Source organism: Prionailurus bengalensis, chromosome A1 (assembly GCF_016509475.1).
Source record: "Prionailurus bengalensis isolate Pbe53 chromosome A1, Fcat_Pben_1.1_paternal_pri, whole genome shotgun sequence".
Taxonomy (NCBI): domain Eukaryota; kingdom Metazoa; phylum Chordata; class Mammalia; order Carnivora; family Felidae; genus Prionailurus; species Prionailurus bengalensis.
In genome coordinates, this window is record NC_057343.1 from 109048410 (window position 1) to 109075083 (window position 26674).

General features: G+C 37.3%; 1 protein-coding gene across 1 annotated transcript in view; it reads right to left on the reverse strand.

Moving 5' to 3' along the window:
- Positions 1 to 26674, reverse strand: part of RAPGEF6 (Rap guanine nucleotide exchange factor 6) — a 192503-nt gene that overhangs the window by 64688 nt on the left and 101141 nt on the right. Inside the window, 8 exon segments of the mRNA XM_043587048.1 lie at positions 2534 to 2642; positions 5339 to 5542; positions 8120 to 8227; positions 11452 to 11616; positions 16119 to 16271; positions 16859 to 17017; positions 19364 to 19500; positions 21658 to 21835. Of these exon segments, the coding sequence (XP_043442983.1) occupies positions 2534 to 2642; positions 5339 to 5542; positions 8120 to 8227; positions 11452 to 11616; positions 16119 to 16271; positions 16859 to 17017; positions 19364 to 19500; positions 21658 to 21835 (1213 nt within the window).

Consider the following 26674-nt stretch of genomic DNA (forward strand, 5'->3'; position numbering starts at 1 on the left):
GAATGTCTCAGAGCAGATATGGCTCCAGTTCACGTCTTTCCAGTCCGATTCTCTCTCTGTTCTATGTCAGGTAGTTGTTAGCTCTCTTTTTGGATTGTTGCACTTGTTTGTAACTACTTTTTATATTTTAGTCTACCTTTTCTGGTTATTCTCCAATACTGGAAACAGAAAGTTAAAACAAGTTTAATTCATTTTGCTCAGATTTCAGGTGCCCTTTGAATTAGAAGATTTGCATCCTTCTTTCACTCTGGGAAAGTCTCGGCTATTGTTGCATCGACATTACTTTACGTTTTGTTTTTGTCATTGCTATCATACTGTAAGTCACTCTGAGTTACTTCTTTTTCAATGACTGTTTCTTTTTTCCTAATATCCTGTTCTTATTTTAAGGGATAACTCTTTAAATCTGAGCACGGTTCTAGAAATGTTTTTCTTCTCTTCTTTAAATTAACTACTTTCCTCAGATTCCGTAAGCTCAGTTATTATGTTTCCCACCATGCCTCAATGATTCTTGTTCTCCTACACCTAGCTGTCAGTTTTAGGGGCGCCTAGGTGGCTCAGTCAGTTGAGCATCTGACTTCGGCTCAGGTCATGATCTCACAGTTTGTGCGTTTGAGCCCCGCGTTGGGCTCTGTGCTGACAGCTCAGAGCATGAAGCCTATTTCAGATTCTGTGTCTCCCTCTCTCTCTGCCTCTCCTCCACTCACACTCTTTGTGTCTCTCTCTCTCAGAAATAAACAAACATAAAAAAAAAATCTGTGTTCTGGTCACAGTTTTCCTGTCTGTAGGTGTTCTGACTGCGAGCTCCATATAGGACAACCTAAGTGCTCATCTCTGCTTCACTGTAATGTCAGAATTACCAGGGCTTCATTCCAGGTACCACATCCATACTAAAATGCTCCATTTTTAAAAATGCTTTATTACTATTACTTTGAGATACTCTTTGGTGTTTTGCTTGGGGTAAAGTTGGCTGACCATTCTCTGCCAAGGGTAAGGAAGGAGGTATTGAGGACATGGGCCCTCTTTTGCAGTACCACAACCTACCCGCTACCACATCCCATCTAGAGTTCTATTGGGCAAATGTCTCTCACCACTCAAGGAGTCCTGAAGTGGTGGCTTCCCTGCCTTTTGTACCTTTCAGATCTATTTTTTCTCTTTCCCATGGGCCATGTTATTAATCACCAAATAGTACTATCTTTATATTTTTATACATAATAGTATGTGATACCAGGTAATAATTATTACGTTCGGGCACAAAAAGTTCAAGGTCTTTGATCCTTGTAAGACCCCTATGAAATACATCTAAACAAAGTCAAGCTTGGAGACACTAAATCAGATGCTCTAAGACACAGAGCAAGCTCTGCTTTCTTACTTTTCAAAATCAGAAATCTTTTTTATTTAACCCAAAAGTTGATGTTTCTAGATACTAGTCCAAACTCCAGGAAACCCAGGAACTGTGAAGGCTCACTTATTTGACGCTAAACTAATATAATATTAGGAAATTGCCGAAGGAGTTATATATCAGACTTAATAGGACATAATTCAGTAAAAAGGACTCCACTGAAAAGAGGAAAAATACCAAATGTTTCATTTTTCATTATGACTAAGTGCAGTATGAGGAGCAGTGAAAGTGAAAAAATAAAACATACTTCCTTTTCCATAGGCACAGTTTTTAAATTCAACTCCTAGCTTTCAAAATGCAACCCAGATGACCTGAAGAAATTTTCCCCAACTTCATTTAGACTCTTAAATTTTCTTTGATAATTTTCAAACTATTATGCTGGTTTTATTATCGCCCTTCTCAGAATTTCATTGAATACCCTATGGTATCTAAGGAAACCCAGTTACAATAAGTCTTCCCTAAAAAGCAGGGGGGCGGGGAGGAGGAACCAACAAAGAAAAAAAAAAATGCAAGCGCAAGCTTTAGTCTTTGCTTCAAATAGAAACATGATCAAAATACTCTGCAGACACAGTAATCAACATTTTTAGAGAGAAAGGCAGAGTACACTGTTATTAAAAATCTGGAATTCAGTGATTAATTCTTTTACCAATTTAGTTTCATGAAACAGCCAATCTAGCATTCGTATTATTATTTCAGAAAGCTAGCTAAAACATTATCAATAGTCTGAGTTGCCCATTAGCAGGGGAAATAAAAGCCTGATTATGATTTTTATGCTTCATACAGGTCATTCTAAGTTTCACTCAGTATCTCCCAGCAAAGTACAGTACATAATACCTCTTCAGTAGACATTTCACATGTCTAACCAAATGTATGTGCACACCTCTTTTAAAACTTATTTTTGTAAGATACCAAAATAATGCAAACGATGAAAAATGAAAATTCTAGAATACACAGTACTTACTATACCTCAACACTGAAGTTCCTAAAAATGATCGAGGAGCTCAAACAGAAACATGTTTGTATTTTATTATTTTCCTTTTCATTGATGACTTTTGCTTTTAATTAACAAAACAAACAAAAACAATAAACAAAAAGCAGAAGAAAAAACCTTTCAGTTTTTACAACAAAACTCACCAAAAATGTTGGTCTTCACAGTAAGTGCAAGGTGAGTATTATTCCTTAAAATTTCAACGGCCTTCGCAAATGTAATGTTCTCAAAGTTTTGTCCATTTACTTCCATTATCTTGAAGAAAAATACAAATTATGACAGAAACAATATTAGCTACTTCTGCAACCTTAGGTGTAATGGTGAAAAAAATGACACTTGAACAAAATGCACCCATATGTGAACAATGTTCATCTCTACGAGAAGTGGAATTACCACTTAATTTTTTTCTCTATATTCTATTTCCCCAAATCACTACTAAAAACATTTTTTGAAAGTTCATTCCCTCTGAGATCAAAGAAAAAATTTTTAAAAAACAGGATGGTTTATATGTGAAACAAAAATAAAACAAATTTTTAATGTCTATTTATTTTTGAGAGAGACAGAGCACGAGTAAGGGAGGGACAGAGGGAGAGGGAGACACAGAGTCTGAAGCAGGCTCCAGCTCAGCACAAAGCCCGATGCAAAGCTCCAACTCACGAAGCAAAAGATCATGACCTGAGCTGAAGTCGTACACTTAACCAACTGAGCCACCCAGATGCCCCTATATATGAAGGAGAATTTTAAATCAAGACACATCAGCTCATAAAAATTAGTGCTTGTGTATGTATGTGTAAATTTTACTGAAATATTCTAAATGCAAATTTATTGCTTTTAAAAGACAGAATTCATTCAAAAGTGATACTTTAAATATATCTACTATCCTTTGCTGGTGCTGAATCAGGAAGTCGAAAAGCAGCAAGTACAACTGTGATGGATTCTTGCATGTGATGTGCTGACCCTTCACCGAAGGCTTCCCAAACTTGGCTGTACCTCCAAATCGTACAGAAAGCTTATTTTAAAAATACTAAATCTAACAAAAAAGGATAAAGAGATAAACATAATGAGGAAAAAAGCCACAAAAAACAGATAATCAGCACAGAGGACAGATGTCAGGACTCACACAATGATTCCAACACGGTAAAAAAAAAAAGACTGAGAAACAAAATATGAAAAGAGAAACCACAGAAGTAAAATGCGGAGTTGAAAGAAGTCTTGAGTCCACACATTGAAATGGCTCGAGTATCGTGCAAAGAAAATAAAGAGATCTATTTTTTAACATATCCCAAAGAAAAATTTGAATTCCACGGACACTGAACAAAGAATCTTTAAGCACCACTGTGGAGTTGGGGGGGTTGGGGATGGGTAGGAGGACAAACAAAGGAAGCTAGAAAAGAAAAAATAAAGGTTGGTTTGGACTTCTCTTGGGCCATACTAAAATGATGTGATACTTTTCTATAACATCAATGCTCTGAGGGATAAATAACTGTGAACAAAGAATTTTATACCCCACCGAACAAAAGCATTATCAAACATGCAGGGACACAAAAAACTATAGTATTTATAGGCCCTATATAAGACAAGAACTAGAAGAGATTAGAAAAGTACTAGAAGACACTGGTGAAATGAATCTTAATCATGGGGGCATGTGGCACAGATGAAATGGAGGTGATCAATGACATCAGTAAGGAAGATGTAAATGTGTACATGGTTATTAGTGATAAACCTCCGAAACTTAACGCCAATGTCAAAAGTATTCTCAAAAGATAAATAATGTTAAAAATGACTTAATAATCTAGATCTAACATTTCAGATAATTTTAACAATAACTGAGAAGACTTGAAGGAAGAGGTAAAACGCAGATAAATTTTCTCTCAAAAATGAAATTATCTGATTTCATTGTTTTTTTCCTTCCCTGTGAAGAATGAGATGCTCAAATGAGTTTAAAATAAAATACTAGAACATTAAATACACTGATTCTGGAATTCTAGCTACTAGAAATTGTTAATGAATGGTGTGGGGTTAGGCCCAGAAATCTGTTTTTAAAAAGTTCCCTTAGTGGAAGAAGGGGATCATTAAAATTTTAAACCAGCTTCTTAACCCTTGCACCCGGTATTTGGGCCGGGTAAGTCTCTGTTGTGCGAGTGTCCTGCTGTGGGGTGCTGGAGGCTGCTGAGCAGCATCCCTGGCCTCTAACCACTTCATGCGAAGAGTAACTTCTGGATCATGAGACTCAAAATTATCTCTAGACATGCCAAATGTCTCCTGGGGGGAGAAAATCACTCTCAGTTGAGAAGCACTGCTCTGCAGTGTGGAAGTTTTTACAATGTGAATGCATTCATAATTTAAAAAGAAAAGTGCTAGTATAGTTTAGTTAAAAGTCAAATAAAGCCACACTCTAAATGAAAAAATGAACAAACAAAACTTTAAAATGAGGAAACATAACCTTCCCAAGTGATTTAGCTAAATTTGAAAAATGACTCTTTGGTGTGCATGCGAATCACCTAGAGAGAGCACTCTGTTAAAAATACAGATTCCTGGACCTCATCATGGCAGAATGTCACTAGTACAATTAGTAGAACTGAGGTAGGCTTAGAAATTGCATTTTTTAGTAACAAGGTTCTCAGGAATCACATTTTGGAATACACTGCTCTACAGTTATCAAATGCGTATACAGAGATAATAAATCCCCTCCAACTTCCTCCCAGGGTCTCCTTCATTTTCGTAGTCCCTTGCCCGGCTTCCTCTACTTATGGATGTAGTTCTGTTACCATAGGACCACTACTTAAGCTAAACCATTATTTATGGCAATCTTTGGCCACTTACCTTTTAATGTTAATTAAATTTCCTTACATTGGTCATGCTTACTTGAAGAAATATCACATGAGAAAAAAAGTAGCAGACATTTTAGTTATAAGAAGGCTTTTAATTCAAGTGGTTGTGTATTTATTTACCTGATCACCACGTTTCAGTCCCGCATCAGCAGCTTTGCTACTGGGTTCTACTCCTTCAACAAAAATACCAAATCCCTTCTCACTTCCTCCATTAAGGCTGAAATGCAGAGGGGACTCCCGGGAAGCCTTTTGCAGCACAACCTGCCTCCACTTGGCCTTTGCAGCACAGGCAATATTCAATAACCGGAGATGACCATTCATTTTCTAAAAAGCAAAAAAGGGTAGAATGTATATAAATGTATGGATTTATTCCTATAGGCTTTTAAAAATCACCTAAAATCATCAGAGTTAGAGTTACATTTAAATACAGAGTAAAACACATACGAGTCAGGGTAAATAAAACTGAAGGAGGGAAAGCTTCCACCGGAGAGCACTCTCAAGATTTCTCAATAGTTATTTTTTTTATTTTTTTTTTTAATTTTTTTTTTCAACGTTTATTTATTTTTGGGACAGAGAGAGACAGAGCATGAACGGGGGAGGGGCAGAGAGAGAGGGAGACACAGAATCGGAAACAGGCTCCAGGCTCTGAGCCATCAGCCCAGAGCCCGACGTGGGGCTCAAACTCACGGACCGCGAGATCGTGACCTGGCTGAAGTCGGACGCTTAACCGACTGCGCCACCCAGGCGCCCCATCAATAGTTATTTTTTAAAACGTCTAGATAGTCACAGGTCAGAAGAGATTTCAAAATGATGTCCCACTTAGAAAGGGAAGACAAAAAAATTACTTCTCATGGCATGAACTTTCCTAATACATATTCTAGTGCTATCTTGCTTATCTCCTGGCTGTTACATCAATCCAGAATCTTGCAGGACCTGAATCATCCTTCTGAATAATGTCTAACAGTCAAAGACACATTCAAGTCTCTGCCTCTTCGAAGTACATTAGTCCTGTATTATTTTAGGTCTTTTTTATGCCTGATAACATTCTAACTTTCAGGTTTTAACACCAATTTAATATTCAACTATTCTCCAATAGCATAGTATGTGTATATCTCATGTCCATAAAAAGCAGCTAAAGTTTTTTCAAGGCAGGGACCTAACCTTACACCTGTTCTTTTTTTTTTTTTTTAATTTTTTTTCAATGTTTATTTATTTTTGGGACAGAGAGAGACAGAGCATGAATGGGGGAGGGGCAGAGAGAGAGGGAGACACAGAATCGGAAACAGCCTCCAGGCTCTGAGCCATCAGCCCAGAGCCTGACGCGGGGCTCGAACTCCCGGACCGCGAGATCGTGACCTGGCTGAAGTCGGACGCTTAACCGACTGCGCCACCCAGGCGCCCCTACACCTGTTCTTATCCTATGCAACACTTTGGAGTACAATGTAGAATTTAATAAATATCTGATGACTGAATGATTACCAAAAAAGAAATCCCACAACTGTAAGGCAATTTCTGTTTTCCATCAGCCCACGAATATCTACACAGTGAGCACTGGAAAACCCATATGATGGTGGTGAGCTCCTATGGCCTCTTAAGTTCCCCAGCCTCTGTTCATTCTTCCCATTCTTCACAGAGCTGGAGTGCTGCTGGGAAAGCTACAGAACTAAAAGATATGGGAACAGATGAAAATCTGCTGCTCTGTCCCTTTGTTCAACTCCATCCACTTATACTCTTGAGTAAAATCAATGATTCTTGGGCATTTGCTATGTGACAGGTTTTCCTTTCAGATGTTTACTTTCATTATAGCTCATTATAATCCTCATAACAGAAACTACGGACTACTATACATAAAACAACTGAGGCATAAAAAGGTTAAGCAACTTGTCCAAGTTCACATATCTAACATGTGGTATAGTTTGAATGCTATTTCAGGCAATCTAACTCCTGAGCTGCATTATTAATTTACTTCCTAAAATCTCAAGGTGCCTGGACCAGACAATTCAGTTCCAGTTCATAGTTTTATATTTGACACAGTAAATTAATTATAAATAGCCACTGTCAAAGTTAACAGGACCTTGAGGGGATTATCTTAGGTGTTATATATTTAGAACAAGTGAAATCACATGCAGAAGGGAAACTCATAAAGTCTAATGTAGATCTGATACATAAAGCAGGCCTTAAAGGTTGCACAGAGTTCAAATAGCAAGAGGAGAAGCGAAGACTTTAAGTTTGAGAGAATTAGTGAAGAATATAAAATAATCCTGTTGGCTAAAATCAAGGGTACCCAGAAAAAATACTGAAGATGTAGGTGAGGTTCCTGAATATATAGACAAGGAATTACTTTGGTAGGAAGTACCTTAGCTTATTTACAAAGAGAAAAATATTCATCTTATTTGTGGCCTAAAAACAATCTCTGGCCATACAAAATCGCTAGAACAAAGAAATACTAGAACTAAAATTAGCCATTATAAAAGATTAGGCATAATCAAATGAGCCCCTCAATGCGGAGTGAAAAAGAAATGGCTGAGAGGGGCTATAGGAAATAGGTGTACGCTAAAATTAGTGACGCAGGTGACTATAGCAAATGAATGGACATCTTGGCCAGGGAATTCAAGGCAGAGAAAGAAGTAGCCCACATATACACTAGAGATCATAAGACTGGCTGACTGGCTGGAGACAGCAACATCATCAGCCTTAAAACGAACACAGAAGAGTCAGGAAGAAGCCTGATTTCTGTTTGGGTTAATGGCAGAGAATGAGCAGAATCTAAAATATAAATTTCAAAGTTCTTAGAGCAGACATTCAAGACACAAGAGAGAATGGAAGTGTTCTGAGGTGCTGTTATTTGAGGATCAGGGAAATCCCTAAATCCTGAAGAAAATAAATTCTTTGGAGTCTTACTGTATCTTCCAGATTTTTTTCAAATTCCTCCAGAAATCGAGTCATAGCAGGATCACCTTCAAAATCATTAAAGTGATTGTTTACCCATAATAACACAATCCGTGTTACCTGTAGAAACATGAAGGAGACAGTATAGTTATGAGAGGCATTCTTTCTGTAGAAGTATATTACAAAAGCATGTCCAAAACTGAGGGGGAACTGAGCTATATGGCTAACCCCTTCGCCCTCTACCCTGCACACAAAGGGTTCATTCTAATATGCAGGCATGGTTTGGTCTGAGTTTTTGCTTCCTTGGGTGCACAAGCAACATAGAGAGCCAAGACTGGACCCACAGTGAGAAAACACAAGCCTGTTTACTAAGCTATAAGAAGCACACAGGATGTATACCTCAGACAGTATCCTAAAATACAAGCTTCTAAAGGGCAGGCAATCATATCAAGAGCCTTTACATAGTCAAGAACATGTTTAATCAAAATTATTAACAAACTACATCTGAAACCTACTTTGTTAGAAATACTGTGAGTCTTCAAAATTGTAAAGTGGTTTGATTACTTTGTACCACAGATTAACAGAAAAATTAATGAAGTTGAACCGAATAATGTACCTAACAATGGAAATAATTTAAGTCATTTTTTTTTTTTAACTCTGGTAGGATACACACAAAAGCCACCATTTAAACCACTGTAAGGTATACAATTCAGTGGCATTTTGTAGTTATAGGTGTGCAACTATCACCATTACCTAGTTCCAGAACATTTTTATCACCCATTAAGGAGTCAGTCACCTCACATTCTGCCCTCTCTTCTATGTGGAATATTTCATACAAACTGTGACCTTTTGTGTCTGGCTTCTTTCACTTAGCATTACGTTTTCAAGATTGATCCATGTTGTGGCATGTACTACATTCCTTTTTATGGCTGAATTAATACTTCATTATGGCTATACCACATTTTGTTTATCCATCCATCAGTTAATAGACATTCGGGTTGTTTCCCCCTTTTGGCTATAGTCGGTAGTGCTATGAACGTCGGTATATAAATTTTTGTTTGCATACCTACTTTCAGTTCTTCTGAAAAAATACTAAGAGTAAATGCCAGGTTATATGCTAATTCTGTTTTACTCTTTGAAGAAATGCCAAACTGTTTTCCAGAGTAGCTATAACATTTTACATTACTATCAACAATGTCTGAGAATTTCATTTTCTCCAGTCACATCCTTGGCAGTGCTTGTTATTTCCTTTCCTTTTTGAAAAGCCATCCTAGGGGGTGTGAAGCAGGATCTCACTGTGGTTTTTTAAAGCCTTTTTTTTTTTTTTAACGTTTATTTTTGAGAGAGAGAGAGAGAGTGAGAGAGTGAGAGAGCGTGCGCGCACATGGAGGAGGGCAGAGAGAGGAAACACAGAATCCCCAGAAGGCTCCGCAATGTCAGCACAGATCCCAACACACAGGGCTCAAACTCATGAAATGAGAGATCATGGCCTGAGCCGAAAGTGAGTCGGACGCCTAACAGAATGAGCCACCCAGGTGCCCCTCTGTCTGTGGTTTTAATTTGCATTTCCTTATAACGAATGATGTTAAACGTTTTTTTAAGATTCTAGTTTTTTATTTAATCTCTACCCCTAACGTGGGGATGGAACTCCTGAACTGAGATCAAGAGTTGCATGCTCCACCATCTGAGCCAGCTAGGTGCTCCTTAAACATCTTTTTCATGTGTTTGCTAGCTATTTAAGTATCTGCTTTGGAAAAATCTCTATTCAAGCCCTTTATTTCTTTTTTCTTTTAAAAGCTTTTTTTTTTTTTTTTTTTTTTTTTTTTTTACATTTATTTGTTTTTGAGAGACACAGCACAAGCAGGGGGAGGAGCAGAGCAGAGACACAGAATCTGAAGCAGGTTTCAGGATCTGAGATGTCAGCACAGAGCCTGATGCGGGACTCGAACTTATGCACCGTGAGATCATGACCTGAGTGGAACTTGGACACTTAACCGACTGAGTCACCCAGGCTCCCCAAAGCCCTTTGTCTGTTTCTAAGTTGTGTTGTATCTTTGTTGTTGGACTATAAGGGTACTTTACACATTCTGGATACTAGACCCTTATCAGATAGAAGATTTGCAAATATATTCTCCCACTCCATGTGTTTCCTTTTAATTTACTGTTTTAATTTTGATGAAGTTCAATCTATGTTTTTTTTCCTTCATTGCTTATGCTCTGAATATCATATCTAAGAAACGACTGCCAAATCCAAGGTCATGATTTTTCTTTTAAGTTTTAAATGAAAAAAAAGTTTTATTTTTGTAAAAATAGCACGTGATCACTGCAAAAGATTTAAACAATACATAAGGATACAAAAAAGTTTAATACAGTCAATGATTTTAAATCTCTTAAGAGTTTTATAGTGTTAGCTCTCATATTTAGGTAACTAATCTACTTTGAGTTAATTCTGTATATAATGTAAGGTAAAGGTCCAATTTCATTCTTTTGCATGTAAATATCTAGTTGTCCCTCACTTATATTTTTGCTCATTCTTTATTTAGCATGCCTTTATTTCTTCAGCAACTGAAGTACCTACACATAACTCCAAAGGGCATTGGGAGGGTTGGGGATGGGGGGGCAAGCCTGTAGTTCTGAACACCTTAGTTTCCTAAACAAGAGAATTCTACAGTCTAGCCACATCTAATTGTTTCATTTAAAATATAACTCAGAAAGATACACCAAGCAATTATGGCCCTTTTTTTATTTTTCTTAAAATAACTAACTTCCTACCAACTTGCTGAGGTATTGCAAGTCTTCCCATTAAACGTACAAACACTCCATGAAATAAGCTAAGATTATCTACAACAGCAAACAATGTTTAATGACAAGAAAAAAATACTCAAAGGTAGATTTAAAATAAGTCGCTGCAGGGATATATTAAGGACAAAAAGATTATTTTAAAATGATAAAAGTGTAAACCCCCCAAATCAACATATTGCTATTTGGGGCTTACAATCAATCTAAGGTCACTTGAAAATAATTTACTTGATGAATAGTCTAACTATTAATCACCTTTTAAGTGTTTTACTGATCTTCATGAACAAACATTTTGATAGAGTTCAAAACACTCTCAAGCAGCTATCATGTTTTTTGAGTTTATAGCTTTATCACAGCCTATTTCAATTTTTAACTTTTAAGGCTCATTTCCACTTTTAATATGCTGTTTTGTCACAAAACTAAGTAGAGAAATGTTGTTTAGGTTAAGTGAATCCTGTTATCAAAATAAATATTTATCAACTGCAAAAGATTTTATAAATAGAATTTAAAGGTTAGAATCACTTTTTCATATTTATAAAACCAACCTTATCCCTTAAGCTGTCAATTTTAAACCATTCCAACAGTTTGATCCCAACATCCAAAGGACTCTGAAGAAATGTTCTGTAAGTTAGTAGGAAATCTTCTATATAAGTTGGGTCCACGATGGAATGCTCTTCTATTAAATGCATGATGAGACGTTCAGGTGTTGCCTAAAAATCCAAGGATACAAAAGATTATTAAATAAATCAACAGCTCAGGAAACAAAGAACTCTACTGAGTTCCCTTTGTAGAGTGACTTCCCTTTGTAGTCACTCTATTACACAAGTTCTCAAAGTAGAGTTTTACCCTTAAAACACTTAATACTGGGAAACGGTAGTCTTTATAGCTTGTAATCCACCAGCACCCAGAGGCTGGAAGACAGAAAAGGCAGAGGAATGAAAATATCCAAAAGTATTTACTCAGTTATAGCTGTTTTTCCTGGCATTTTACCATAGGAGGGCTTTTGAATTTCAGTGATTTACCCCTGATGTGGCCTGGGGTAAAAAAATGACAATAATGTCATTTTTCTACAACTGGTAGAAATGGGAAGATGACTGTCTTAAGGCACCAGAGAGAAGTAGTACAAGTTAAACTTGAATTAAGTAAGAAAAAAAAGAAAAAAAAAAGCTTTCCTCCAAATTTAATTATCCTTAAATCTCTTCTGCCCAGGATATAGAAACAATACACTAATTCAAGACCGTGTGTTTCACTGTTTTAACTTCCTAGAAAAGAAGTTTCTTCTTCAATGGTTTCTCCATGCTAGTTCACCATCTTGAGAGGAAACACAAGTTCTATATATAGTTTTTACATTAATTCAGAGTTTTAACCACTTGCCTGTCTCCAAGTTTATAAAAAGGAATGTAAACATTTATCTGCTGCTCTGCTTTGAGCTTCTGAATCAATGTTAAAATTATTACCTTTGCAGCCTTTTCCTAACTGTATACAGAGAACAAATATAAAAATAAATCAGATGTTAAACCAAATATAGAAAATATTGTCCATAATCCCCAATTTCAATTTGTTGCATTCATCCAAACAATGTCATCGGTCAGAATAACTGTATGGTAAACATACATTCATACTAACAATGTTATCTAAGAATTTATTGAAAAAAAAAGTATGCAAATCACTTCTCTAGAACAAAGTCAAACTAAGCATCTTCATATAACCTATTTAAGGGACAAGGCAACCACAGGTCATTCCTATTCTTCTACCCTTCACAACACTCTAAGTCAAAGAGTACCAAGTTGGGTTTATCATTCGCAGGCCACTCTTGAAGTCTTTATTTTTTCTTAAAGTTTATTTCTTTATTTCGAAAGACAACACATGCGCGTGCACTCAAGAGGGGGAGGGGCAGAGAAAGAGAGAGGCAGAGAGAATCCCAAGCTGGATCCATGCTGTCAGTGCAGAGTCTGCCACAGGGCTGGATCTCATGAAGCATGAGATCATGACCTGAGCCAAAATCAAGAATCAGACACTTAACCTACTGAGCCACCCAGGCACCCCTCGATTGAAGCCTTTAAAGCTGGAGGAACTGATGAACATGTTAAAGAAAGGCCATTATTCTGACTGGCTAAACACTGGGGCAGGATGCCTGCAGAGACTAAGATGTATATCAAGAACTGTTTTTTAAAGGTGAGCCCCCATAGGCATGCAGAGTCACATCACCGAAGTGCTCACTAGTATTCAACAAGGTGGGATTCTGGGAGACATGGTGAGCAGAGTTGGCAGGCCAAGGAAATGACTGCCATGGTTACACTGGCAGGACAGAGGCTGGTTATGATAAATAAGTAAATACAAAAAACGTACAAGAGCCACTGACCGGAGAAGGTATTTACAAACATAAGAAGGGAAAGGATAAGCAAAACTGTGGTATCAAAACTGGGAGTACTGTTATGAACTTATGATTGTTACAAATAGAGACACATACAATGTTACAGATGTGAATGCAATATAGTAAATACATACATATACTTCCTAGCTCTGTCTGATCAGAGGCTCTAGAAGCAATGACACCTAAGTAGCAATGAACAGAGTAGGCGCCCGTATCTTGGATTTAAAAAAAAAAAAGATTTTTAAGTAATCTCTACACCCAATGCAGGCTTGAACTCACAACCCAGAGCCACATGCTTCAACTGACTGAGCCAGACAGGCACCCGAGACACGGTGGCTTTTAAAAGCTAATCTCGGGGCGCCTGGGTGGCTCAATCAGTTAAGTATCTGACTCTTGATCTCAGCTCATGTCATGATCTCGCAGTTCGTGGGATCGAGCCCTGTGTCGGGCTCTACAGTGACAGCATGAAACTTGCTGCTTGGGATTCTCTCTCTCCCTCTGCTGCTCCCCTGCTTGCACTCCCTCTCTCAAAATAAATAAACTTTTAAAAAATGCTATTCTCGACTAGTAGGATCTAGAGCTCTCCAGAGAAATGGCTGATTCCAAAGCTGGAAAAGGAAAAGCACAATATGACACTGGAGCATCTTGTTTTGCAGAGAATAAAAAAGCTGTTAAAAACCAATGGGGACATACCAAAAGAATAAATACAGAGTCAGCCTTATGAAGTTCCCACCAAATCTGGGACAACGTGACCAATGGGTCAACAATGATGGTAACAGTACAACACACAAATCCATGGCAGTAGAAATGAATTAATTAATGGGGAAGAGGAGAAGGTTCATCCTTACAGAAAAAAATGACAATAAATGTAGGAAAAAAAGGAAACAGAAGATCACCATTTTATTAAAAAAAATTTTATAACATGTTTATTTATGTGCTTAATATTTATTTATTTTTGAGAGACAGTCAGAGCAAGAGCTGGGAAGGGGGAGAGAGACAGAGGAAGACACAGAATCCAAAGCAGGCTCCAGGCTCTGAGCTGTGAGCACAGAGCCCAACGCTGGGCTCAAACTCATAAGCTGTGAGATCATGACCTGAGACAAAGTTGGACTCTTAACAGACTGAACCACCCAGAGCCCCAAAAGAACACCACTTTAGGCATGAGCCAATGCAAGACCGGTAAACAAAGGTTTGCAGGACATACTGACACTATTCCAGAACATCTCCCATCTAAACACTTATCAATTACAAAGAACACAGTCGTGACTTTATAGTTAGGAAACTTCGCAGACAGACATCAATATGACCAGTGATTAATGTAAACTTCACCAATGGTGGGACAGGTTGACATTACATGCTCCCTGACATGGTGCACAGAGAAGAATACATCATCTCTGTGGGATTCCTGCCAGAAAATTACGACTTGAGTCTGGGCATGAGGAAACACTGGAAAGATCCACACTGAGGGTGACCCTAAGGAATAAAAGGTCTGTACTCTTTAAAACTGCTGAGAATATGAACAGAGAAAGACTGTTCCTGGGGTGGAAAGAAGTGACATGACAACTAAATGCAACTGTGTTCCGGGATAAGATCCTGGATGAGGAAGGAAAGAGAGCCACTGTTGGGATAGTTGGTGAAAATCTAAACAGGGTCTGTAGGCTAAATGGTTGTACTTTATCAATTTTCATTTCTCAACTTGAAGGTTCTATGGTGTTTATGTAGGAGAGTATTCTTGCTTTTAGGAAATATACAAGAGAATATTCAGAGGGACGAGGCATCACATATGCAGACTGCTCTCAAATGGTTCAGAGAAAGACTGGTGAAAATGGAGAAAATGCAGTGAAATAAATGCTAATAGGTGGGGAATCTGAGGGAAGGAGCTCTCTATACTGTCTTTGCAACTGTTCTCTAAGTTTGTAATTATTTAAAAATAAAGAATTAAAAAACATGAGCCCCCATAAAAAGATAGCCTATGGCAATCCACCCATATGTTCATCTTTTCTACAATAGAAAGCTTAGATTTATCAGTTTAGAAAATGAAAACGCATTCTAGAATAGCCTGACTCCTGGGGAAAAATGTACCTGACATCAGTCCTTCATAATATTAAATAATAAGCTCAAGCATTTGTAATGAATAATAACACATTTACTACTTTTGCAACCAGGACTAGCTTGGAAAGAGAAATGGTTATACGTTTTTATTTCCTCTTTCAATTACAATTTCTCTATTTTACATGCGGAGGTCTTAAAAGAGACAGGGTAGTGAAGAGGATGGGGAGGAAGGGAGGCAAGGGGCAAATGGGCAAAGGGTAGGGGAGAAAGGGAACTAGAGAAAACAATATGGGGATCAACATTCAGACTCTACAATGTACTAAGGCTTTTGATTTACCTCATTTAGCCCCAATAAAACCCTGCCATAACATTCTTGTTTTCAGATAAGAAAAATGAGTGTCAGAGAAGATAATGTCTACTTTAAAGCCATAAATAACCAGTAAGCACTCTGCATTTTCACCTACTACTTTAATTTTCTGTTTTGTTTCTAATTATTGCTGTCTTTGGTGAAATTAACTCCCCTTATCAACTGATCATAAAATAAATTTGAAAAACTGTGACTGGTATATTCTAAAATAATATCCTATCCATACTGATATTAGATGGCAATGCCATTCTTCATTACTAAAATGTGTAAAAACCAATGGAGAAGCAAAAGAACCAACACATTTGCTTAAATTAGATTCTAATGTTAATTATCTTGCACTACTGAAAAAGTGGTTCAAAGCCTTTTAAGCAAAATGAAAGCTTCTGTCAGTGACTAATATAATAAATAAAAACACCCACCTTGATTACAATGTGTCCTTTCCTGGTTCCGCTCCGATCTAGTTCACGGTGTTCATGCACCATAACAATTTCTCCCTCTTCCTCAACTTTATGGGTGTTTTTCTCCACATGATTTAAAATTCTCCAATAATCCTGCTGGGCTATGCAGACAAACTGTCCGAGAATAACATGGGGACAGTTAATGAAACTGTAGTACATAAATATATCACTATGCACCAAGGTAGAGCACAAAGGTAAGAAATCGAGTGGCATCAGTTCTTTTTTATTCAGTCCCTTTAACTCTTAATAAAAATCAAGGTGAAATAATTCATATACAACGAGACCAAAGAAGTCAAATCCATCTGAATTGTGCTCTCAAAGAAGAAGTGAACATCTACTCTCAAAACTGACACTAGGCAAAGAAAACATGAAGCAGTAGTAAGTTAGAAACAAACAACTCAGAAGTTCCTATTTCTTTCCTTTATTTAAAAAAAAAAAAGAACAGAAAAAGGAATAAGCTGGCTAATGCCAGATATAAATTTAACAAACCAAAATTTCGAACGTTCTCTTCTAAAAATTTATGCTTTGTTCAAATCCACAAATATTTGAGTCACACACAAAATCTAGTTTCCTTTATTAACTGTGAGCTTTTGACAACTCTCAATTCTCAAGTCAACCTATTTTATTTTGAGGAAGAAAAAACAGGCTCAGCCACTTTAAATCAACAAACAAGAGTTACAAGACTCAACAGATAACCTTACCTGACAATCATCTACTTTAGTCCTAACAACTCCATGCATATACTGCTTATCCAGAGTGGGAGTAATTCCAAAACTATTTCCCATAAAGAGATTTTCAACTTTTCCATCTGGATGAGTGATTTCTACAGTGCCGTTTAAAATAACATACCATGAGTCAAGCTACAAAGAAAAAGACAGGTTTTAAGAATCTTTTTAAAAATACAGTTACAGTTAACTTTGAAAAATAATCAACATATTGAATTTATATAATTTAAAAAAGAAAAATAGAGATCTGATTACATATTACTTTATACTCTGTCAGAAAACAGTCTATGCCCATCTACACAAACTAATAAAAGCTCATTTTAGTCTTTCTTCTTAGTCTTAGTCACCAAACGACATCAGGGGACTTTCATAATTGACTAAACACTCAGAGAAAAATTATGTAATGGTTAAAACCACAAACCTTGAAATCTAAATCCAGACCATGCCACTAACTGGGTGAGTGACTATGGGCAAGTTATTTAACCTCTCAGAATTCCAGTTTCTCTACTTCTAAAATGGGCTTAACAACAGACCTATTAGGGCCTTTCTGTTAATTAAATGAATTTATGCATACCAAGTGCTTAGTACAGTGCCTGGCACATAGCAAGCACTCAAAAGAAAAAAAATGTAGCTGGTAATTAATTCAGAAATTCTGATTTTCAAGGCAGAGATGACAAAACATTCAAAATTTCTCCTAATGTTAAGAAAATACTGCCTTCATTTATACAGCAACATATAATGCTCTTAGAAGACAACTCAATATGTAGTCATCAAAGAACACTTTTGTCCTTCAGTATGGCTCTTACCAGCCTAAACTTTTAAGTGTGATTTATGGGAAATCTGGGTTATTAGTTCTAAAGGAGAATCAGTAGCAATAAGAAATATTTTTTTAAGTGTGTTTCGGTTATTTCAAATATAAAATTCACTCACTATGGAATTTATGGATAACATAAATTACTTGAGGACAGTGACTGTGTCAGATTTTTCCACCACAACACTTCCTGTATCTAGAACAGTACCCAACACAAACTAGGCATACACCAAAGCTTTGCTGACAAACTGTGAAAAATTAAGAGAATACAAAAATTTGCGGAAAAGAAGAGTTCTTCAAAACTCCACTGTTTACAAAGTTGCTGCTAACAGTTTAGTTTCTCTATGTTTATATTACTTTATACTGTTGAAATACTTGTCTTGTTTTTTAGGAAAATTTAATAGTATGTTCATGAAAGTTTTTTTCTTGAGCATATCCTATGAGCCAGATGTTTAGAATATGGGGAGAAAGCACGTAAATGAAGCTAGAGACATAGCCTCTGCCTTCAAAGAGCTTCTATCAAATTTTACAATAACCTGAATACCACCTACATAATATTAGACCCTGTGTGAGTATAACAATTATTTAAGCATTGCTTATTATCGAATTATAGTTTAGTCATTTCTAATTTTTACTATTAGAAATATGCTGCAATGAACATCTTTTGGCATAACTCTGAGTTTTACCTTATATACTGAGCAAAGACACTCATAATGAGTGAAATAGGATAGAACCTGTTAATTCTTCAAGGCCCGTGTTAAAAATTTCTAAACGATTTTCCAGAAATATTGTTTATATTCCTATTAGCAGGATATGACAATTTTCATCAGTTGACATGTCAGCATTAATTTTTATCAGTTTGATAAGAAAAACAGTGAAGTGATTCCTAGCAGCAGTAATACCTTTCAAGTGCTCTGCATCCTTCCTCCACCCACCCAAAGTTACCAGCCAAGCATTTCTTTTAAAATTTTTTTTTTCAATGTTTGTTTATTTTTGGGACAGAGAGAGACAGAGCATGAATGGGGGAGGGGCAGAGAGAGAGGGAGACACAGAATCGGAAACAGGCTCCAGGCTCTGAGCCATCAGCCCAGAGCCTGACGCGGGGCTCGAACTCACGGACCGCGAGATCGTGACCTGGCTGAAGTCGGACGCTTAACCGACTGCACCACCCAGGCGCCCCATCAGCCAAGCATTTCTTAACAACAACCTGCTACCACATAAATGCCTCACCTGATAGCAACCCACCAGGAGCCATAAGTATCAATACATTTTCCTCATCTTTTTTTTGAAGTATAACACAGAAAATGGATACGGAGAGTAATACTCAATAAATATTTTAAATAATGATATACAAATAGAATGATTAAAAACTTTTCTTTATGTCTTACAACTTAATTTGAGAAGAGCAAATATGGTTCAATAAATGTTCTTTATTGAACATCTATTCTATGCTAGGTAAGTCTATGGCTGGGAAGTAAAAATTAAAACAAAGTAAAGCAAAATCAAAAGTAAAAACTTGTATCTTCACAAATCGTAACTAAGCCAAACTCAATATTCATGTAAAAAATTGTATACATTTCAAAACTCAGGATTTACAAAAGACTAAGGAAATTAAATCATTCTAAAAATTACCTCCCACACTAAAAAATAGGTAACATTTGCTAGCCTACCTCTTGCCCATCTTCCAGAATAACAGCTCCGGCCTGCTCTACCACTTCAAAAATCATTACTGAGCAGAGTTCTCTCCTTACAGACATGGTCATGTTTGCAAAAGCAGGGAGCTGGTGCATAAACTCCAGTAACTGTTCTATTAAAAAAAAAAACAACAGAAATTTTGGTATAGAGACCATCAAAGACTAAACTTTACAAATTCAGTAAAATCTAGAATTGAATACTCAATTTTCTAATCAACTTAAGAATTTATGCTGCCAATGTACAGGAACCAAGGTACAGATGAATGCTGGCTAAAAAAAAAAAAAATCAATGATTTAATAGATAGATTCAAACTCACACAAAAATATAGGCAAATTGGAAGATAACCAGGATTCACAACCTCACAGAAAACCACAGATTCAAATGCAGTAATTTTGCTAGCCTGAGATGTCACTCCATGGTAGTTAAGTTAGTGATGTCCTTCAATCTAACTCATCAGTGAAAAAGTCTTTGATCTAGTTCTTATCAGGCCAGAATTAGAGAAATGTTATTAATAAATGTCAACAATTAAGTAATTAAGGATAACAAATGTGAATTCTAGTTCCAAACTGTCAAACCAACTTCAAGATAACTCTCTTTATAACCAACAAATGCTAATGAGCCAACATTCTCTGGCACAGATATGAGAGTAATAAACATAAATATAAGGGAGAAACAAACATACAGTCAGCTAAGTGATGAAACAGAAATAACTATAAAGTGGTATCTGCCCAGATAATTAGGAGTTGATTATATTTCAATTTTTAAAAAAACTTTGCAAATAGCACAGTATACAATTCTTTACCATTAAAAATGCATTTTCAGTTTCTGCCCAGACAATGTTCATAACATGAGTCTAAACTGCAAGTTAATGAACTATACTATGTCATTAGAATGGCAAGGAATATTCAAATGTAGTGATCTTTACTCACAAAGATTATGATTATTTAGTAGCAGCATCTTCTGATTTGAATTAGTAATACGACTGTTATAGAAGGGAAATCTAGGATAAAATCTTAGTTGAATCATAACAATATATAATGACACACTAAGTGAGTCTAGGAGAGGATGGTTTCAATCCATCGACCTCTGGATGATGGGCCCAGCATACTTCCAACAATATATAATGACACTAAGTGAGTCTAGGAGAGGATGGTTTCGATCTATCGACCTCTGGATGATGGGCCCAGCATGCTTCCATCCACCGCACCACTCTGTTTGCACTATAATGACACTGAGTAATCTTTGCTCTTAAAGGTAACATTAGCATCTTTAGTATTATTTAATCTCCCAAAGTAATTAGTTCTGTAAGAAATTACAAAAGGGAAAATTCATAAACTTTTATCTACAAATAACATACAAACATTTTTTTCAAGCTAGAAGTAAAAACATGACTTTTGCTAACATTTGAAATTTTTAAAAAGCTAGACATCACTGATGTACTGTATTTGAAATATCTCATGGACATGAAGGAGGAAATTCATGCATGTCAAGCTTTTATCAACTGGAGCAGCCACAAGGTGAGGGCTACATGGCTGTGAAATCTATCACCCCAATACTCACCAGAGTTGATTCAGATGATCTGGCTGGCTAGGCAGGTGTCCCCTTCCTCCCTGACTGCTCCATGGGCATCCCTCTGCAAGCAGTGTGCTCAGTGGAAGGATCAACTTCCCAGATAGGGGATAACTGACTGTTCTTTAGTCAAGGGTATACCAAAAGCTGTACTCTCCTGCTGGAAACTCCAAACAAACTCTCCAGTTGGCGCAGCTAGACTCAAAGACAGCTCTAAACCTCTTGTTATTCACAATCTTGTGCAGTCCCCTCTCATATTGTATTAGGATTGCTTTCTGTGACACTCCTGAGGCCAAATCACAATGTGGCATCTGCCTTACTCTTCCCCTTGATTACCTGCTTTGGGGGAGCCAAATGCCATGTTGTGGACCTCTCTATGGAGAGGCCCACCTGACAGGGAACTGAGGTCTTGTACTAAAAGCCATGAGAGTAGCCACCTTGGAAGTATATCCTCTAGCTCAGCCCAGTGAAGCCTCAGAGAACTGCAACCCTGCTGATATTCTGACTACAACTTCATGAGACACTGAGCCAGAACCACTCAGCTAGGCTGCTCCTGAATTCCTGACCCACAAAAATTATGAGAAAATAAATGTGTGTTCTTTTAAACCACTAAGCTCCAGGTAATTTGTTACGCCACAAGAGGTTAACTACATATGAATTAAAATATAAAATTCTTATTGTGAATAGATATATTTCTTACCAATATCATCATCAGTTTTGTCTGCAGGTTCTTTCTCAAGACATTCTCGAACAAGATCTCGCCCCTGTAGTGGATCTGTTCGATCAATCTCTTCATCTTCCTCTTCCTCATCTTCAGAATCAACAGGTCCTTCTGGAAGACGTGTTAAATCTACATCTCCTACCTCACTTTCTGTAGCCTAAAGAAAGAAATCTTGATCACTTATTCATGTTGTAAAAATTTTGTCACAGCCTGAATTAATCACAACTACCCCTCCTAACAATATAAACAACCAGGCAATACTGTGTTCTATCAAAAACAAAATGATACTTATTTGTAAAAGGTTTCACTCTTCAAAAATATGGGCTGAATGTTACATAGTATAACATCCAGGGCTCAAATCTGAGCCAGCAAGTATAAAATGGTCAGGAGATGTAAACACCACTAAATGCATTCATCACTATTTTCTAACCAACATGTGTATTTCTTTTTTAATTTTTTTTTTTAAATTTTTTTTCAATGTTTTTATTTATTTTTGGGACAGAGAGAGACAGAGCATGAACGGGGGAGGGGCAGAGAGAGAGGGAGACACAGAATCGGAAACAGGCTCCAGGCTCCGAGCCATCAGCCCAGAGCCTGACGCGGGGCTCGAACTCACGGACCGCGAGATCGTGACCTGGCTGAAGTCGGACACTTAACCGACTGCGCCACCCAGGCGCCCCTTTAATTTTTTTTTTTTAACGTTTATTTATTTTTGAGACAGAGGGAGACAAAGCATGAACGGGGGAGGGTCAGAGAGAGGGAGACACAGAATCTGAAACAGGCTCCAGGCTCTGAGCTGTCAGCACAGAGCCCGACTCGGGGCTCGAACTCACGGACCTCGAGATCATGACCTGAGCCGCAGTCGGTCGCCCAACAGACCTAGCCACCCAGGCGCCCCTCAACACGTTTATTTCTTAAAAGTAAAACATTTCCTAAACCAGGAAGTGCAGGAAGGAGTTTACTAACAATCATTTCATGAGTATCTATTCGTCTATGCTGGGCGTTGTAAATAAGATATTCTTTTACCACAAAGATTCAGAGTACAGTAAATAGGCAACCATGTAAATTAAGAACAGAAGTGTAAAACTGAAAAGTGCTAAAATAGACCAACTGTGAAGTACTGAACACATACTTACAATGTCCCAATACCCTTTTGGTGAACCTAACAGAACATAACAGTATGCAAAGATGAGTTGAGATTATCCCAACCAATGTTTGAAGTAAACTTATATTTACAACCTCAACTTTGGAAATATATTTGTAAATATAATGTCTCAGATATCTGTGAAGTAACTAGCAGATTTCTAAAAAAACGAAATTTAAATGTCATTCAGAGCAAACAATGATAATGTTTTACAGAAAATAAAATTATCCTGAAATGATTATGTAATACTCCTAAACATTATATTCACTTGATTCATATTAAAAATGAAAAAGCATGAATACTGAAGCATTTACAGAAACAATGGGTTGAACATACAGGAATTTCATAATAATAAGCATACAACAGGTGTGAGTGAAGAGTATGACATCTTCATTCAAATATTTAAGTGTCATCACCTATACTAAACATTTATTGTTTTGACTGCTCAGAAGAGCCCCTTTCTTCTGTTAGGGACTTACTGTTCCTCTCTAATTTAACCAAGAGATTCCAGTGAAGAACACTGTTCTGCCCCTGACTATGGAAGCTAAGGCAGAAAGAACTCTTGTCTTCATTTTTATAACTGGAGCTACAGGGCAGAGCATTCTTTTGTCTCTGGTTACTGCTTGGGAAGAATGTGATAACAGCTACATGGGAATGCCATTCTGTGATGAGAGAATGGAACCAATTGGCACAGAAAGGGGCAAGGGAATGAGAAGGAAGGACACTGAACAAGAGACAGACATGGAAAGATACAGAGCAACAAACCAATACAAATAGAACATGCATGATAGAGATAGCAAGAGCAAAGCAAGTGAAGCAAAGAGCACCTGTGACTGAAAGTGCTGGGGGCGGAGGAGGAGGAGCAGCAAAGGCAAACAAGCTGCAGGGAGCCACAGAACTAGATAGACAAGGCAGGGGCACACACCTGCAAGCAACCAGGTTCCCTGAGGCCAAAGCTGCCTCTGCTTTCTGGCTACGGAACTTTAGAATTTTTTTTTTTATTTTTAAATTTTTTTTTTAACGTTTATTTATTTTTGGGACAGAGAGAGACAGAGCATGAACGAGGGAGGGGCAGAGAGAGAGGGAGACACAGAATCGGAAACAGGCTCCAGGCTCCGAGCCATCAGCCCAGAGCCCGACGCGGGGCTCAAACTCACAGACCTCGAGATCGTGACCTGGCTGAAGTCGGACGCTTAACCGACTGCGCCACCCAGGTGCCCCTGGAACTTTAGAATTTAAGGGGAGCTATTTCTGAATAAAATACCCTTGGAACTATTAGAACTTGTTCTAATTTCAAAAAATAAGATTTAAAATGTGTACATGCTAACATGACTTTCAAAAACCTAATTTATTTACATGTAATGATTTTAATCCAAGAAACTAGTGTGAAAAAAATACTAAAGCCGTATTTTTCATACAAGTTTATTTAATTTTTCAGACTATAGAAGCTCACCCCCAGAATAGCCTTTTTCCATTTTATCAAATTTTAAGAACAATCTACCTTTGGGTTCTTAAACCACTATCTTCATCATAATTTCAAGTTTTCATCCTATGATCCGGACTATTTCAACAGTCTCCTAACTTTTTATATTATATCTGATAAAAACATAGCTCATAGCAAAAATAAGCAAGATTCAATTCATGTATGTGGATAAGAGGCAAGGTCTATTGTCATCTGTGTAAAAAGTGAAGATATCTAAAAAGAAAATTCTTAAAAAAAATTTTTTTTAACGTTCATTTTTGAAAGAGAGAAAGAGAGACAGCGAGCACGAGTGCAGAAGGGGTTGAGAGAGAGGGACACACAGAATCTGAAGCAGGCTCCAGGCACTGAGCTATCAGTACAGAGCCTGACGCATGGCTCAAACTCACAAACTGTGAGATCATGATCTGAGCCAAAGACAGACGCTTACATGACTGAGCCACGCAGGCGCCCCTTAAAAAGAAAATTCTTAAGGGAGAATGGAAGTCAAGGGTACAGTTTGTGAGAAGGGTGCTTTTAAGGATATCTGCAAAGTAAAGAATATAACCTATATTTACAATTGTCTTAACTGTACTTTTTCCAAAGTAGAATAAAAAGAAAAAGAATGAGTATCATTTAACAGAGATTAAACTGATAAAATGTTACAAGTATACCAGAAGGATGAGGCAAAGTAAGAATTAAAAATAAAAAAGGAAGGAAGTCAAAAACATGCTAGAATCTTACAAAAGAATTTTCTTCTTCTTACAAAAGAATCTTGCAATTTATTATTTTTTAATTATTATTATTTTTTTAACGTTTATTTATTTTTGAGACAGAGAGAGACAGAGCATGAACGGGGGAGGGGCAGAGAGAGAGGGAGACACAGAATCGGAAGCAGGCTCCAGGCTCTGAGCCATCAGCCCAGAGCCCGACACGGGGCTCAAACTCACGGACTGTGAGATCATGACTTGAGCTGAAGTTGGACGCTTAACCGACTGAGCCACCCAGGCACCCCAAGAATCGTGTAATTTAAAAATAAGTACATAAAACAAGCTATGTAGAATCCAAGGTCTAATTCTTTGACTAAGCAAAGGGAAGTTAGGTTTTTTAAGTTAGGTCATTTTAGATAAAATGACCATCAGGAGTGGAAGTCATTGCATGATACTTCTGAGGATGCAGGCCTTGGAAACAGTTTAATTCTCTAATAACTAGGTGAGAATTTTAAATATGTATTACTCAAAATGTCCAACATATAACAAAAACTTACAAGAGAGAAGGAGGAGGAGGGAAATGTAATACATAACCAAGAGAAAAATCAATCAATATAAAGAGACCCAGGAATGAGAGAGATGGAATTAGGAGACATCAACTTCCAACATTGTAAGTAAGTTTTAAGATATAAAAGGAAATACAAATATAAGTAGGGTGAAAATGGGAAATCTAAATAAATGTAAATTCTAAGAAGAGTAAACTTGAAAAGAGGCAATAAAGGGCACCTGGTTGGCTCAGTTGGTTGAGCAGCTCAGGTTATGGTCTCACAGTTCCCTACACTGGGCTTGCTGCTGTCTGGGCAGAACCTGCTTTGGGATCCTTCGTCTCCCTCTCTCTTTGTCCCTCCCCTGTTTGCACTCTTTCTCTCTCAAAAATAAACATTTATTTAAAAAAGGGGGGGGGGCAATAAAAACTACCCCAACTGAAGCAAAGAACAGAGCCATAAAGAAAATTTACCAGAGTCCAAGAGACTAATAAAATCATTATCAAAAGTTGTTATAAAAAATGTAGGTCAACAGATATGCCAAATTTGTTAAGGCAGGGTACACAGAAAATCAGAGCCCTGGCCTTTCAACTACTTTATCCTAGAACCTGGAATACAGCAGAACCTCAAGAAGATAATGACAAGTAAGTTATGTGTAGCGGGAAAAAAGTATATTGGTAAAAGAGCTAAGAGAACAAGTTTAGGGGCGCCTGGGTGGCTTAGCTGGGTAAGCCTCTGACTTTTGATTTCAGCTGAGGTCATGATCTCAAGGTTCCTGAGTTAGAGCCCTGCAGCAGGCTCTGTACTAACAGTGTAGAGCCTGATTGGGATTATCTCTCACTCCCTTGCACTCCCTCTGTCCCTCCCCTGCTCATGTATGCACTCTCTCTCAAAATAAATAAACATTAAAAAAGTCCATTAAACTTCTGTTTTTCCGTTCCTGCAGTGTAAATGTGTCTCTGTGTATATGTGTAAATAGAATTTGGTGAGGCTAACAGTCTGAGGAGATTTTTTGATGACTTTGCCTTCCCCAAATAAACCACCAGAGGATATCCTTTTCCTGTTTGCATCTAGATAAAGAATGAGGGGAACTATAGGTTGGAACAAAAAGTTATACAGACTTAACAAAAACTGCGTT